Source organism: Mauremys mutica, chromosome 7, assembly GCF_020497125.1.
Source record: "Mauremys mutica isolate MM-2020 ecotype Southern chromosome 7, ASM2049712v1, whole genome shotgun sequence".
NCBI lineage: Eukaryota > Metazoa > Chordata > Testudines > Geoemydidae > Mauremys > Mauremys mutica.
This window is the reverse complement of record NC_059078.1, coordinates 29,322,086-29,336,470: the sequence shown is the minus strand read 5'-3', so window position 1 is coordinate 29,336,470 and position 14,385 is coordinate 29,322,086. Positions and strand designations below refer to the sequence as shown.

The 14,385-nt window shown below is 53.7% G+C and overlaps 1 protein-coding gene across 1 annotated transcript; it reads right to left on the bottom strand.

Annotated features, from left to right (window-relative positions):
* Positions 1-837: 837 nt before the first annotated feature.
* NPAS4 (neuronal PAS domain protein 4) lies at positions 838-8,605 on the bottom strand. Its single transcript, XM_045025497.1, has 8 exons — positions 8,219-8,605; positions 7,699-7,847; positions 7,151-7,253; positions 6,481-6,730; positions 5,874-5,983; positions 5,638-5,776; positions 3,937-5,198; positions 838-2,590 (listed from the first exon to the last, which is right to left on the bottom strand). The coding sequence occupies exons 1-8, from the start codon at positions 8,391-8,393 to the stop codon at positions 2,562-2,564; spliced, it is 2,217 nt and encodes a 738-aa protein (XP_044881432.1). The 5' UTR covers positions 8,394-8,605; the 3' UTR covers positions 838-2,561.
* Positions 8,606-14,385: the final 5,780 nt, after the last annotated feature.

Genomic DNA, 14,385 nt, shown 5'->3' with positions numbered 1-14,385 from the left:
AATGTCAGTACTAACACTCAGATATAGCATGTCTACTGTTTTTCCCACATCCACTTGGCTTGTTATACAGCTCCTGCGCTCCACCTAAGAGGCATCTGGATCTGGGTGATGTGGGATGGGTCCCTATAGAAACAGCTCCCACACCCCACCCTCGAGGGTGTCGCGTTTCAGCACTGGGTGAGAGATCCCTGTATAATCAGCCCCTCCCCACCCCCACCCCAGCCCAGGAGCAGCTACATCTCAGTGCCAGATGAGGGAATCCCGATATAAACAGCTCCTGTGCTCCACTCCAGAGGTAGCTGTATCACCACAGCCACAGGTTAGCAATCCCCCACCTAATCCGTGTGCTGCAGGTGGGGGCTCTAACTCACTAACCTGGCATTAGGCCACCCTGCCCTTGGTGCTGCTGACATGGGGGCTGATGCACAGCAGAACAGGTCTGGTTTCACCCTGCAGGGGGCAGCAGTGCTGCTAAGATGAAGTAAGGGCGAGGAGGTCTTGGTCACCACCATGCCATGCCCTATAGCAGAGACCAGGGAATCCTTGCTCAGGCTCACAGGATATGGGGATACCTGGCACAATAGGGGCCCTGATCTCAGGGTCTGAGCAATGCACAGCACCATAGGGGCTCTGGGCTCAATTGAGGTTTGTGCAGCATCTGGCCCAATAGTGCCCTGATCTGAGTCGGGGTCTGTCCAGAGCCTGGTGCAATGGGATCCCCAATCTTGGTGGGTGTCTGTGTAGCTCCTGGCACAATAGAGGCCACCGATCTCAAATGCAGCCCAACAATACAATTACTCACCCTCTCCCGAGGAGACAGCTTAAGAAATGCCCCACGTCACTTTTGTTAATTTCAGTTTTATTACAAAGATTTTGGCATTACAAATGCACTCACAGCGACACACACCGAAGAACGACTCCACGTTGTCCATGACCTGGTGCACAATGATCCATATATATAATATAGAGATATATGTACAGCGATGGACACAATGATCTTTTTTGTTTTAAAAAAAGAAATCCCGTCGTTTTCCTTTACAAATATACATGTGTCTTACAATACTCCACATTTCGGCAATGTGCGAATTGGTAAAGAGTTAGAGGATTCAATCCTGATACTTGAGCGTAGACAACTCTACGGTTAGCGACAATGGCGCCTCTCTGGGCGTCACATCTTAACATTTGTTTATTTTTTTTATCAACACCCCAAAAAGAAAGGAAAAGGGGGGGGGACCCATGGATCCTGATGTCTCACAATATATCCCTGTCATGGCACAGAGACTGCGCCCAACTCAGGATCCCACTCTGGAGAAGTTAGAAAATCATTCTTGTGGTTTTTAAAAAAATTAAAGATCTCTATATATTTATATCTATAAACATTTCTGTTCTACACTGGTATATTTCACCCCGCCCCGCCCGCCCCAGGTGGGGGAGAGGGGTGGTTTTGGTGCCAGGAATCATTCCGAGTAGCTCACTCTGGTGACAATGTTAAGCTCTGATCTGGAAAATGCTTGCAGGGGATTATTCCAGCCAGGGTGAGTTAACATTCATGGGTGACATTTCAAAATGAAACAACAATTCAAATGACTCCTGCTGAACAACGATTTCACTCAACGCTGAGAGTCTCAAAACTGGACCAGAGGCTGGAATGTCAGTCCCTTCGGGTAATGACTTCTTAGGCCCAGATCCTGTCTGACATGGATAACACAGGCTGGAGAATTTCACCCCATTACCCGAGCACTGAGTCCAGTGATTTGTGGTCAGGCTAGAGAGAGAGTCACCCAATCTGGGTTTACAGCCCACATGATGGAGAGTCCATCACATCCCCAGGCCATTTGTCAATCACCCTCCCCACTTAAACATTTGCCTTTTATGCATTGTTCAGCTGCCCCTGTGCAAGAGACTGTGATTAAGCCAGCTTTGACAGGCCCAGTCTAGAATCCCAGCAGAAGCCTCATGGTGAAATGGACGTAGCCACAAACACTGTATTTTGCCCTGGCAGCTCTGAGAAAAATCAGAGCTGGGCCAGTTGAATCTAGGGATTTTTTTTTTTTGGTCAGGAACAGAAATGCAATTGCCAAAAAACGCCTGAACAGCCATGGGCCCTTACTGCGGTAGGTTAGATACCACCTACGCCCACCATTCTCTAGGGGTTCAGGGGGTGGGGAGGCCAAAGCCAGGCCCCCCCGTGCCTTGTTCCAACACTGGGTTGAATGCACGTGGGGGGCAGGCCTTGGGGAGAGGCGACCGTAGTATTTCTTATTAAATTACATACATATACTCACTACGAGTGAATACAGTTCTATGTGTAAAGCCACGTACAATGGTCCTTTCAAGAGCTCTGGTTGGCAACTCTAGCTTCGACAGCACGATGGTGGTCTTTTTTTTGGGGGGGGGTTATAAAAATGCTAGTTCTTCACCCAAAGCTCACCCCAGGGATGCCCAGCCTGGCGCCCCCTCCGGATGTGCACGGAGTCAGGTCTCAGCTCGAGTATAGGTGGAAGAAGCTCCTCAAAATATGACAATATGCCATACTTGGTGAAGTAAGTCACAGACTTATTTCAGAACGAAGGGTCACTTTCGCTTCCATCTGTGGGGAGACACAAAGCAAAGGGGATGGGGGGTTAGAGGGCACGGGGCATCCCAGCCAGCTCCCACCACAAAGACAGAACATGCTCTCCCCAACCACTGTCAGGCCTGACGGAGCCAGGACCAGCCTCCTCATGGATCTCCACTAGAGGGCGACCTGCTCCACAACTTTCCTCCCAGGATAGCTCCCTGGGAGAGGTTATTCTCCCCTACTTTCACAGGAGGGAAACTCACACATGCAGCGTGACAGGATCAGGAGTAGAACCCAAGAGTCCTGATCCTATACTCTAACCACTAGTCCATGTTCACTCAGTACTGGGAGCAGAACCCAGGAGTCCTGGCTCCCAGCTTCCCTGCTCTAACCCACTAGATCCCACTCCCTTCCTGAGCTGGGATACACCAGAAGTCCTGGCTCCCAGCCTCCTGCTCTAATGGCTAGTCCCCTCCGAGCTGGGATAGAACCCAGGAGTCCTGGCTCCCAGCCTCCTGCTCTAACGGCTAGTCCCCTCCGAGCTGGGATAGAACCCAGGAGTCCTGGCTCCCAGCCTCCTGCTCTAACGGCTAGTCCCTTCCGAGCTGGGATAGAACCCAGGAGTCCTGGCTCCCAGCCTCCTGCTCTAATGGCTAGTCCCCTCCAAGCTGGGGGAGAACCCAGGAGTCCTGGCTCCCAGCCCTTCTGCTGTAACCCACTAGAGTCAGGCCCTCACTCTCTCAATCCCTTGCCAGCCCAGTTGCTCATGTGCTGTCCCCAGGTGGCAGCACCATGCAATGCTGGCCTTGCGATGAATGCCACAGGCTAGTGCTCAGGACACCTGGGTTCAGTTCCCAGCTCCATCGCTGCCTCCCCATGTGACACTGGGCAAGTCACTGACTCTTTCTGGGCCTCACTTTCCATCTGTAAAATGGGGAGGATAATTCTGCCTATGTCTAGAGCTTGTGATCTTGTTGGGACAGGGACTGTGTCTGTGCAGTGCCCAGGCTCACGGAGACCCTGATCTCAGTCAGGGTTGGTGTCAGTGCCTGGTGTGACGGGCCCCTGATCTCAGTCTAGCTGCCTTACATAGTGTCCTGGCAGCAGCCTTGGAAATGGCCACCCAGCCGAACTGGAGCCATGTCAAGTGTAACCGGGGAGGGGCAGGCTACATTTTGGAGGGCAGGGGGAAGCATGCATGTGCCTTAACTGGTGGCAGATGTGCTGCAGTGCAGGGTTGCCCCCCTGGAAGAGTGATGTGCCCCATGGTGGGGGCAAATGGGTGGCCAACAGGGGATCCCTACAATCCATATCCATGCAGCCTGAGTTCCTGCACTGACCCGCCCCGCCCAGCTGGCACTGCCTCTGCCCCTTACCTTCATGGAAGCTGTCTTGCAGGTGGCTCTGGAGTTGATACAACTCATCTAACCCATCACAGGGCGACCTTGAGGCACATGTCTCAAAGACTGTTTCATAGGAGGCCAGTTCTTCCAGAAAGCACTGCTCTTCTGGAGACAGGTCCGTGGAGGGCGAGGGAGCCAAGGTCCCACTGCCGCTCTCTTCGGCGTCCAAGCTTAGTGGACTACTGACGTTCCCACCACAGAAGTGGTGGTGGAGGGGGCACCGGACACCGGCGCCACTCTTCTCGAACAGAGAGGTGGACAGGTCCTGGAGAAGGTTCTCCATGGTGTCCTCTTCCAGGAGGCTCTCCTCGGGGCAGGAGAGGAAGGAGAAGTCAATGCTCCTCCAGCTCTTGAGAGGCTGGAAGTCCAGGCAGGGGCTGGGCATGCTGGCCGGCAAAGAGGAGCTGCGGCTGACCTGGCCTTGCTTTGCCTGGAGGGAGAGCTCCGTGGAGTGGAAGGAGCTGAAGTCTTCAGCCAAGCTGCTGATGTGCCTGGCCAGCAGGTCAATCTCAGTCTTTTCTTTTTCAGAATATCTGAAGAAGGTTTGTTTGATAGGTGAGGCCTCCGGGGTGAGCACCCCCTCGGGCACCATGGGCACATCAATATAGAGGGGGGCTCTGACCTCCGGCAGCGTCATGACGGTGCAATCCCCATTACCGGGGCTGTCAGGAGTGGGCGGCAACTTCTCATAGAGAGCACTGCAGTTCTCCGGAGGGTAGAGGAGCTCGGAGGAAGTGGTGGTGGGAGGAGAGGTGGCTGTGGTGGGAGGGTAGGACTCCTGGGTCCCGAACATGAAGGTGCAGCCCTGGTGGGGCGTGTAGGGAGGCGTGCAGACAAAGTCCTTGGAAGAGCCACCTGGGTTGTCCCTCCGGAAGGCTGGCTCGTAGGCAGTGGGGAAGAACACGTAGCTGAACTCAGTGTCTTTGCCTGGCTGGCCCTGGGTGGCGCTGGGGGCCTCCTCCATGGAGGAGAGATTGCCCAGCTCCATGGCCATCGATGGTCCCTCGTGGCTCAGGCTGGTGCCCTCTGCATACTCCAGGCTGGCGAAATCAAAGGAGGGCACTGGGGCGGCACCGGTGGGTGTGCCGGACAGGGGCGTGAAGACCTGGTCGGGGCTGGAGAGCTGCGCCGGGGACAGCAGCCCCTCAGAGTAGGCCGGCGCGGCACTTAGCACGTAGGCCACCTGCGGCTCCTCCGAGGCCAGCTGCTGACGCAAGCACCAGGCTTCCGAGTCACTGGCAACCAAAGGGAGGCAGGGTTAGTGCTGGAGCTGGCAGGAGTGATCCCCCCCAGCCCGGGGCTCTCCAATACACCCACCTGTTGCACCAGACACACAGACTGGGCTCTGGACAGGGAGTCAGGACGCCTGGGTTCTATTCCTAGCCCCCGACCCTGGGCAGGCCCCTTCCCCTCTCTGGGCCTCAGTTTCCCTTCACACCATCTGTCTATTTAGACTGTGAGCTCTTTGGGGCAGGGACCATCTCTCGTGCTGGGTCTGATCTCTGTCAGGGGCTATGCAACACCCGGCCCGATGGGGTCCCTGACTCTGCCTCGGGCTCCTGGGTTTTAGCCCAAACCAAATCAGGGCCTATCCCAGAAGCTGCTGAGAGCCCAGGACCCTCAGTCTGGCTTGGGGCCCTGTAACCCAGGAAGAGGCCAGTTGCATGTAGTTACCTAATGATGTAGTTGTGGCAGGTGATGGGGATCTCAGCACTCTCCATGCGTGCCAGGGAGTAGATCCAAACCCAGCTGACACCATTCTTGGTCTGGAGTCGGACGACCATTTCCACCTGGGGCTCACCAGCATCGCCCACTGCAGGGGGAGAAAGAGGGCAGGGGGTTAGTGTCATGGATCCTCAGGAGCCCAGCCCAGCCCTCAGTCGCTTGAGGGGAGAGGAGGGGATACTCACACAGGTGGCAATGCTGGGCTGAGGCGTGGCTCAAGTCCTCTGGGTGCATCAGGCTGTACCATGACCGGCATAGGAGCTCACTCTTCTCAAAGCCCAGATGGAAGATAACACTGCAGGGGAGCCAAGCAGAGGAGACCATTGAGCACTCACAAGGAGTGGAGAACGACCCACAGAGCAGCACTGAGCTGGGACTCAGAACACCTGGCTTCTACTTCTGGCACTGGGAAGGGAGTTGGGTCTAGTGGGTTAGAGGTGGAGCCAGAACTCCTGGTTCTCCTCCCAGCTCTCCCACTCCACTTGAGCCAGTCCTTCCCATTCTTGCTGCCTCTGTTTCCCCTCCTGATCGTTGAACAGATGGAGCAGGGATTGTCTCTCATTCTGCATCTGTGGAGCTCCTCACATGATCAAGGCCCCTGACCTGGATCAGGGGTCCATCTATCCTGGTACCCCATCTTTTATAGCTGCCCAGAGCAGGGTTAAAGGCAACCCACAGAGATGGGGTAACCACCCCCTGATTTTCTTCCTAACCCCCTCACACAACTCCTTATGCCCTAAATCAGGACATGCCAGAAGGTCCATCCTCCCTCTGTGCTGAGCCCCTCCTCACCTCTCTGAGATATCCAGGATGGCCAGGTCCTTGGTGTGCCGGCTCTCGAAGGACGCCAGGAAGAGTGAATTGTGGCTGAGCCGTGGCTTGGGCTCTAGCGGGGTGCAGAAGGCCATGAAGACGGGGTTGGTGGACCAGTAGGAGCCGGGTGGTGGCTGGTGGAAGCGGCCTCGGATTAGCACCAGCTTGTTCCCCGTGCTCTGGCGCCGCACGGTTTTGGAGGTGTTGAAATGGCACCGGAACAATCGGTCTGGAAATGAGCAATGGGAGAAGAAGGTGAGTGTGTGGGACAAACATAGGAAGTCTGGGCACGCAGGGAGGGAGAAGAACTTAATGCACTGGGGAGTGTCACCTCCAGGAATATTAGATTAGTACAGAAATGAATCTATCCTCGCATGCCCATCTCTAGCTGTCCATCCAGCCTTATATAAACCCATCCACCCATCTAGCCACCCATCCATCTCCCCCTCTCAGATTTCCATAGTGGCTGTGCTCTCTCTCTCATTTCTCTGTCTATTTGCATACTCTGCATGGATGTCTCTACCCTCTGTCCCTCCTTGGCCGGCCGCTCAGATCCTCCGCTCTGCTCTTTCTCAGTTTTCATGCTCTTCCCAAGTGGCATTGGATGCAGAATAATTTCAATGCAAGCCCCAATCACACAGGGACCCACCTGTATCAGTCGGGGAGGGCAGCGCCAGCTGATTCCTCATCACAAAGTGGTCGGTGGGATCAATGATGTCATAAATACTGTCTCCTTGGGCTACCAGGTCCACCTGGGGGGTGAGGTAATGGCGAGATGTTAGCTCACGCTGCCATGCAACACAAGGAACAGGCTGCTTGGAGCTGAAGCCCAAGGGTTGGCAACACACATCACTGTGCCAGGATTTCTATGTGGTCATATAACACAGATCGGCATTTGGCAGGTAGCTGTGTATTTATGCTCCACAAGCTATCAGTGTCTGTGTTAGAAACACTGCTTAACAACAAGCACAGGGGAAATACACAGTGAGATCCTCACTGGTTAACTCTAGAAATAGTCATTCCTCTACCTATCCATCTATCTATTGATGGATCGATCGATCACCACATGCATCCCTCTAGCTATCCATCCATCCCCATACTCATCCCCTCGCTCCCCCAGCTCTGTAGTATGTACAGGAGCGGAAGAGTCGGTGTGTGGATAACCACCACCAGCCACCGGATCGCCCGAGCCCTCACCATCGAATGTCCCAGGTGCTCGGCTACGTTCTCCGAGACGTAGATCAGCTTCCCTTCGCCGGTGAACGCCAGGAGGAAGCCCGGGAGCGTCTGCACGAACTCTTCCAGGTCCTGGGCTGACAGCAGGCTCTCCAGCCCTCCCAGGGCACCTGTTGTGGAAGAGGAGGGGGAGTCAGGATACAAAGCCCTTTCCATGCATTGCAGCCCGGCCGTACCATGGACAGCGACCCGCTGCAGCCACTGACTCGGGAGCCTGCCGCTTCAGAGCCATGGACAGCGACCTGGACGCAGTGCCCCAAGGCCAGGGAGCTTCAGCACCACGGACAGTGCCACGAGCCTTTTACCCCTACCCCAGCCCCATTGGCTGGAGGCGCCCCATAGCCAGACACCCACCGGGCACTGGTGTCTAACAGGTGTCTGCCCGGGCACATTGGCTCCTCACGTCTCCCTGCCCAGTGCCAGCCAGACAACGTGCCTCTCTCGCTCGCTCTCTCACACACACACTCTCGGGGCTGGTTACCTTTGGCGAAGAAGATGGACTTGCGGGTGTAGATACACGCCAGCGACATGATGTGCAGGTAGGAGAGCCGGACTTTGTCCCCTTCCGGGATGGGCAGCAGCTCCTTGAGATTGCGGATCTCGGCGTTGATCTGGTCCCGCCGCGCCTTGGAGGCGCCCTTGGTGGAGCGGTACATCTGGGCTTCTCCACGCTCGGCGCTTGGCGGCGGTCGGTCGGTCCGTCTGGCTGGCTGTGTGGCTCCCAGATTCCTGCCGGCAGATCTGGTTGAGAGCCTCAGCCTGCATCCCGGCTTTTATAGGCTGCTGGGAGTGTGGGCACTGGCATGGCAAGGAAAGTGGGGCGGGAAGATTTGCTCAGATCAATGGAGAGACATGGTTGGGAAGCTGCTCCCCCCTCCCCTCTCCCCCCTCCTTCTATGTGCTGGGGGAGCCACACGTCACCCTCTCCTCAGTGACGTGCTCAAGTGAGGGAGGGGGAGTGGAGGAGGCAGGCACAGAAACACACTGCACCGAATTAGGAGAAAAGCAGCCAGAGGAGAGACTTGACTGTTGGAATCACATCTAGCTCCAGGCTGAGTCTGCCCCTGCTCCTTCCCACAGTCAAACATTAACTCTTACACTGACTTCTTGGTGAAGTGTTCTGTAGGGGAATCTAATTTAATCCTATCAATCCATTCGTCCCCCTTCCATCTTTCTACCCCTCTATCTATCCATCTATCCATCCATCCATCCCCCTTCCATCTATCTACCCCTCTATCCATCCCCCTTCCATCTATCTACCTCTCTATCTATCCATCCATCCATCCCCTTCCATCTATCTACCCCTCAATCCATCCATCCATCCATCCCCTTCCATCTATCTACCCTTCTCTCCATCCACCCCTTCAATCTATCTACTCCTCAATCCATCCATCCATCCCCTTCCATCTATCTACCCTTCTCTCCATCCACCCCTTCAATCTATCTACCCCTCTATCCATCCACCCCTTTCATCTATCTACCCCTCTATCCATCCATCCACCTTCCATCTATCTACCCTTCTCTCCATCCACCCCTGCCATCAATCTACCCCTCTATCCATCCATCCATCCCTCTTCCATCTATCTACCCTTCTCTCCATCCATCCCCCTTTCATCTATCTACCCCTCTATCCATCCATCCATCCATCCATCCACCTTCCATCTATCTACCCTTCTCTCCATCCTCCCCTGCCATCAATCTACCCCTCTATCCATCCATCCATCCCTCTTCCATCTATCTACCCCTCTATCCATCCATCCATCCTCCTTCCATCTATCTACCCTTCTTTCCATCCACCCCTGCCATCTATCTACCCCTCTATCCATCCACACCTTCCATCTATCTACCCCTCTATCCATCCATCCATCCATCCATCCCCTTCCATCTATCTGCCCCTCTATCCATCCACCCCTTCCATTTATCTACCCCTCTATCCCTCTTCCATCTATCTACCCCCTATAAATCCACCCCTTCCATCTATCTACCCCTCTATCGATCCATCCATCCACCCCTCTATATATTCATGCCCCTTCCATCTATCTACATAAGAATGGCCATACTGGGTTAGACCGACAGTGGCCAATGCCAGGTGACCCAGAGGGAATTAACAGACAGGTAATCATCAAGGGATCCATCCCCTGCCGCCCATTCCCAGCTTCTGGCAACAAAGACTAGGGACACCATCCCTGCCCATCCTGGCTAATAGCCATTGATGGACCTTATCCTCCATGAACTTATCTAGTTCTTTTTTGAATCCTGATATAGTCTTGGCCTTCACAACATCCTCTGCAAAGAGTTCCACAGGTTGACTGTGTGTTGTGTGAAAAAATACTTCCTTTGTTTTAAACCTGCTGCCTATTCATTTCATCTGGTGGCCCCTAGTTTGCTTGTTATGAGAAGGAGTAAATAACACTTTCTCCACACCAGTCATGATTTTCTAGACCTCTATCATAGCACCCTTACCTTGACCTTTTCCAAGCTGACAAGTCCCTGGCTTATTAAGCTCTCCTCATATGGAAGCCATTCCATACCCCTAATACTTTTTGTTGCACTTTTCTGAAACTTTTCCAATTCCAGTATATCTTTTTTGAGATGGGGCGATCACATCTGCACACAGTATTCAAGATGTGGGCATACCATGGATTTATATAGAGGCAATATGATATTTTCTGTCTTATTATCTATCCCCTTATGATTCCCAACTTTCTGTTCACTTTTTTGACTGCCGCTGCACATTGAGTGGATGTTTTCAGAGAACTCTCCACAATGATTCCAAGACCTCTTTCTTGAGTGGTAACAGCTAATTTATACCCCATCATTTTATATGTATAGTTGGGATTATGTTTTCCAATGTGCATTACTTTGCATTTATCAAGTATCAGAGGGGTAGCCGTGTTAGTCTGGTTCTGTAGAAGCAGCAAAGAATCCTGTGGCACCTTATAGACTAACAGACGTTTTGCAGCATGAGCTTTCGTGGGTGAATACCCACTTCTTCGGATGCAAGACTTGCATCCGAAGAAGTGGGTATTCACCCACGAAAGCTCATGCTCCAAAAGTCTGTTAGTCTATAAGGTGCCACAGGATTCTTTGCTGCTTTTGCATTTATCAACATTGAATTTCATCTGCCATTTTGTTGCCCAGTCACCCAGTTTTGTGAGATTCTTTTGTAGCTCTTTGCAGTCTGCCTGGGACTTAAGTAGTTTTGTATCTACCCCTCTATCCATCCATCCCCTTCCATCTACCTACCCCCTATATATCCATCTATTCTGATTCCATCTACCTATTTATCCATCCATCCCCTTCCACCTATCTACCCCTCTATCCACCCATCCATCCCCCTTCCATCTATTTACCCCTCTATATAACCATCCCCATTCCATCTAGTAGATCCCCACTCCATTTATCTACCTCCTTAGCTATCCATCCCTATGCCATCCACCCACCCCCATACCATCCACCCATCTATCTAGCCATCCATCCATCCACGCCATCTATCTAGCTATCTAATCTAAAATATGCAAACATTGTCTCGAGGAATATGTTTGATACATTCTTTAAAAAAATATCTTTTTGGTCTGTAAACAACTAACTCCATTTGATGGCTGCAGTTGTTTTCCTTTTCTTTGCCTTTCCATACAGAGGCCTTGTATTAAGTCCCCCTCACCCACCCCGTCCAGGTAGCATGTCTCTCCAGAAGTTAAGAGCATTTCCACAGGGCGATGGTGGGCGAGTTTGGGGGGTTGCTTTTGCTAATCTTAGTGCCATTAAAATAAAGTTTTTCCAAATGGGATAAAAATAAAGCCAACTTCTGAAAAGCCCAAAGAAGACCCACACCACTGTGTGTGTGTGTGTGTGTGTGTGTGTGTGTGTGTGTGTGTGTGTGTGTGTGTGTCTCTCTCACATTGTTAGGAGAGCAATTGTGTCAAATGCAAAGCGACAGAGCTGAAGTGCCACGCTCAATGGAGTAACCTAAATTGGGTAGCTAGGTTTTGCATAATCTCGTCTTCCATATTAGGAAAGAAAGTACTGAGCTGACTAACCCTTCGCTGCCCAGAAAGCCTTTGCACCTGTTTTGGAAATCTCTCGCAGCTAATAGCACACTGGTTTGATTTCTAATGCTGCAGGGAACTGGGGCACCCGTGGCACCCACACGAGGGCTGCTGTCTATGGGTCGTTTTACACTGCTTTCCTTATTTAGGCAGTTTAAGGAATGATACAACTTTCCAAAGTCACCTTTTAAGGGCTAGGCCTTGGCTCTAGTTTCTCAAATGACCTGTTCACTGCAATGTACAACAGCAAGTCTCAGCAAATTCCCTGTGCAGGGGTGGGGCCCTCTGGCGATTCGAGCCTATTGCAGAATTTCTCCACTCTTCTGTTTTGTAAGATGGTAGTTTAGTTAAACCTGGCATTTCCAGAGCTGCCAACAGAACACAGGAGTCCTGGGGCTCCCAGCCCACCCTGCTGTAATCCGCTAGAGCAAGGGAAGGGGTGTCTATTGGGATAGAGCAGGGGAAGCTGGGAGTCAGGATTCCTGAGTTCTATCCCTGGATTTGGGAGGGGAGTGGGGGTCTAATGGGTTAGAGCAGGGGGGCTGGCAGCCAGGACGCCTGGGTTCTATCCCTGGTTCTGCAAGCCGAGATGCTGGAACAATTTGTATAGTGGGGGTGCTGAGAGACATTGAATCAAACTGTAAACCCTGGCTATAATGGAAACCACTTCAAGCCAAGGGGTGAGGCAGCACCCCCAGCTCCCCTAGTTCCAGCATCTATGTCTGTGAGCAGTGTGGGATCTAGTGGTTGGGGGGTGGGGGCGGGCTGGGACTCAACTTCCTTGGGTGTATTATAGGACGCCATTGATCTGAGTTGTGGGAAGACAGCCACCAGCTTTCTATCCTTTAGGAATGCCATGCTATAAATAGACACAATGGGAGCTTTTTTCTGTTTTTGGCTCGCAGCACCGACGTCAGCCTGTTATCTAGGGCTGTGCCCTCGCAGCGTAACCCAGCTCAGCTCAGAGCTGAGTGGGCGCATCATGAATTAGAAAAGAGTCTTTGGATTGCGGGGGTGGACCTGCAGCCTTAACTCCTATAAAAGGAAAGAGCTGAGCGCTGGGAGAGGCAGCCCGCGCCCTGCCAATGCCGCATGGCTGCTTCTAGCCTAGGCTGAGAACATCTATTTTGGGGAGTCTCTGACTTTAGGAGAAGGCACAAGAAGGATGCGTGGCAAGTTAACAGCACCTTTCACCCAGTGCCTTGGTAAATGGAATGACCCAGGGATAGAACCCAGGCGTCCTGACCCCCGCAGCTCCTCTGATCTAATGCCCTAGACCTCACGCCCCATCCAGGAGTCCCGACCCCCTAGCTCCCTGCTCTATATACCGGACATCACCCCTACAGTTACTGCACTAGAATTGAAGCACAGGGCACTAGAGGTTAACCTCTTCTCTTCTTACGATGCAGGGAGCGGGCAAGGGGAGGAGTCGCATGTGCCAGCTCAGCTGGTCCCAGCCCAGTCCCTCCAGAGGGTGAGTGAGTGGCTCAGGAGCACTGGCTGGGAGCTCCGGGTGATGATGTGCTGTGGGGCAAGCCCAAGGCACCCACCCCAGGGCCAGCTGTGGTGCTGATATGGCCCCATGTCTCTTGGTCGAGCTGCAGGACCAGATCTTGAGCTGGGGGATCGATGTGGGTCATCACTTTGCACCAGCAGGGTTGGGCCTGGGGTGGGCAGCAAGCTATTGGATGGGGGCTGGCCCAAGGGGACCTTAAAGTCCTGCTGACACCAGAGCAGCATTCAGCATCCCAGGAAAGGTCTCCAACCAGGGGCAGTGCCAAAGCAGGACCCCACGACCACCTGCCCAGAGTTTGGGCTCTGTGGCCTGTTCAGCCTCTCTGCTCATCTCCCACAGCCCACCTCCCCTCAGCCAGCCACTCCCCCCTGCCCAGGAACTGGATCAGGGAGGGGAAAGGCCCTATGTCCCATTCCCGGAACCTTATGCCCAGCCAGTGCCCCCAGTCTGCAGCCAGATCGCAGCCAGCGCTGCCTAGAGGGGAAGGCCACGTACCTCATTCCCTCTCTTTTCTTTTTGCTATGGAAAGGGCAGGCTCCACAGACCATCGTCCACGGAGTCCCAGGGCCAGGATTCCTTTCCAGGAGCCATTTTACCCCGAGAGGAAGAGCCCCACCCCCACCAGTGCCCCCTTTTAACCCGGTGCCCTCTAAGTCCAAACACAGGACCCCACCTAACCCTGCTGGGAGCCCCCCACCCACATGAGCTGCTGTGTTTGCAGGCTCTCTCCCCCCTGCCCCCCCAGCCCTCCGCTGCCTGCTGCCTCCCACTGGACGGGGTGCAGTGCTATTGCCCTGCAGCCTTGACCTGAAGAGGGCCCCCTCTTCCCAATGAGCTGAAAACCACAGCCCATCTTCTCTCTGTACTCATCTCTAGTATGTGTGAGGCGGGGGGTGGGGGTGGCACGGCCCTGTGGGCAGGTGGGAAGGGGGCTTCGCTAGCTCGGCTCCTCAGCTGTGGCTGGAATCTGGGAGCCAGATGACTCAGAGTGCATCACTGCTGCGTCACCCCCTGGTGGAGAGAGGGGACCAAGGGTGGGGTTGCTGATCCCAAGCCCATCTGTTCTGGGAGCCTGCTGGGCCC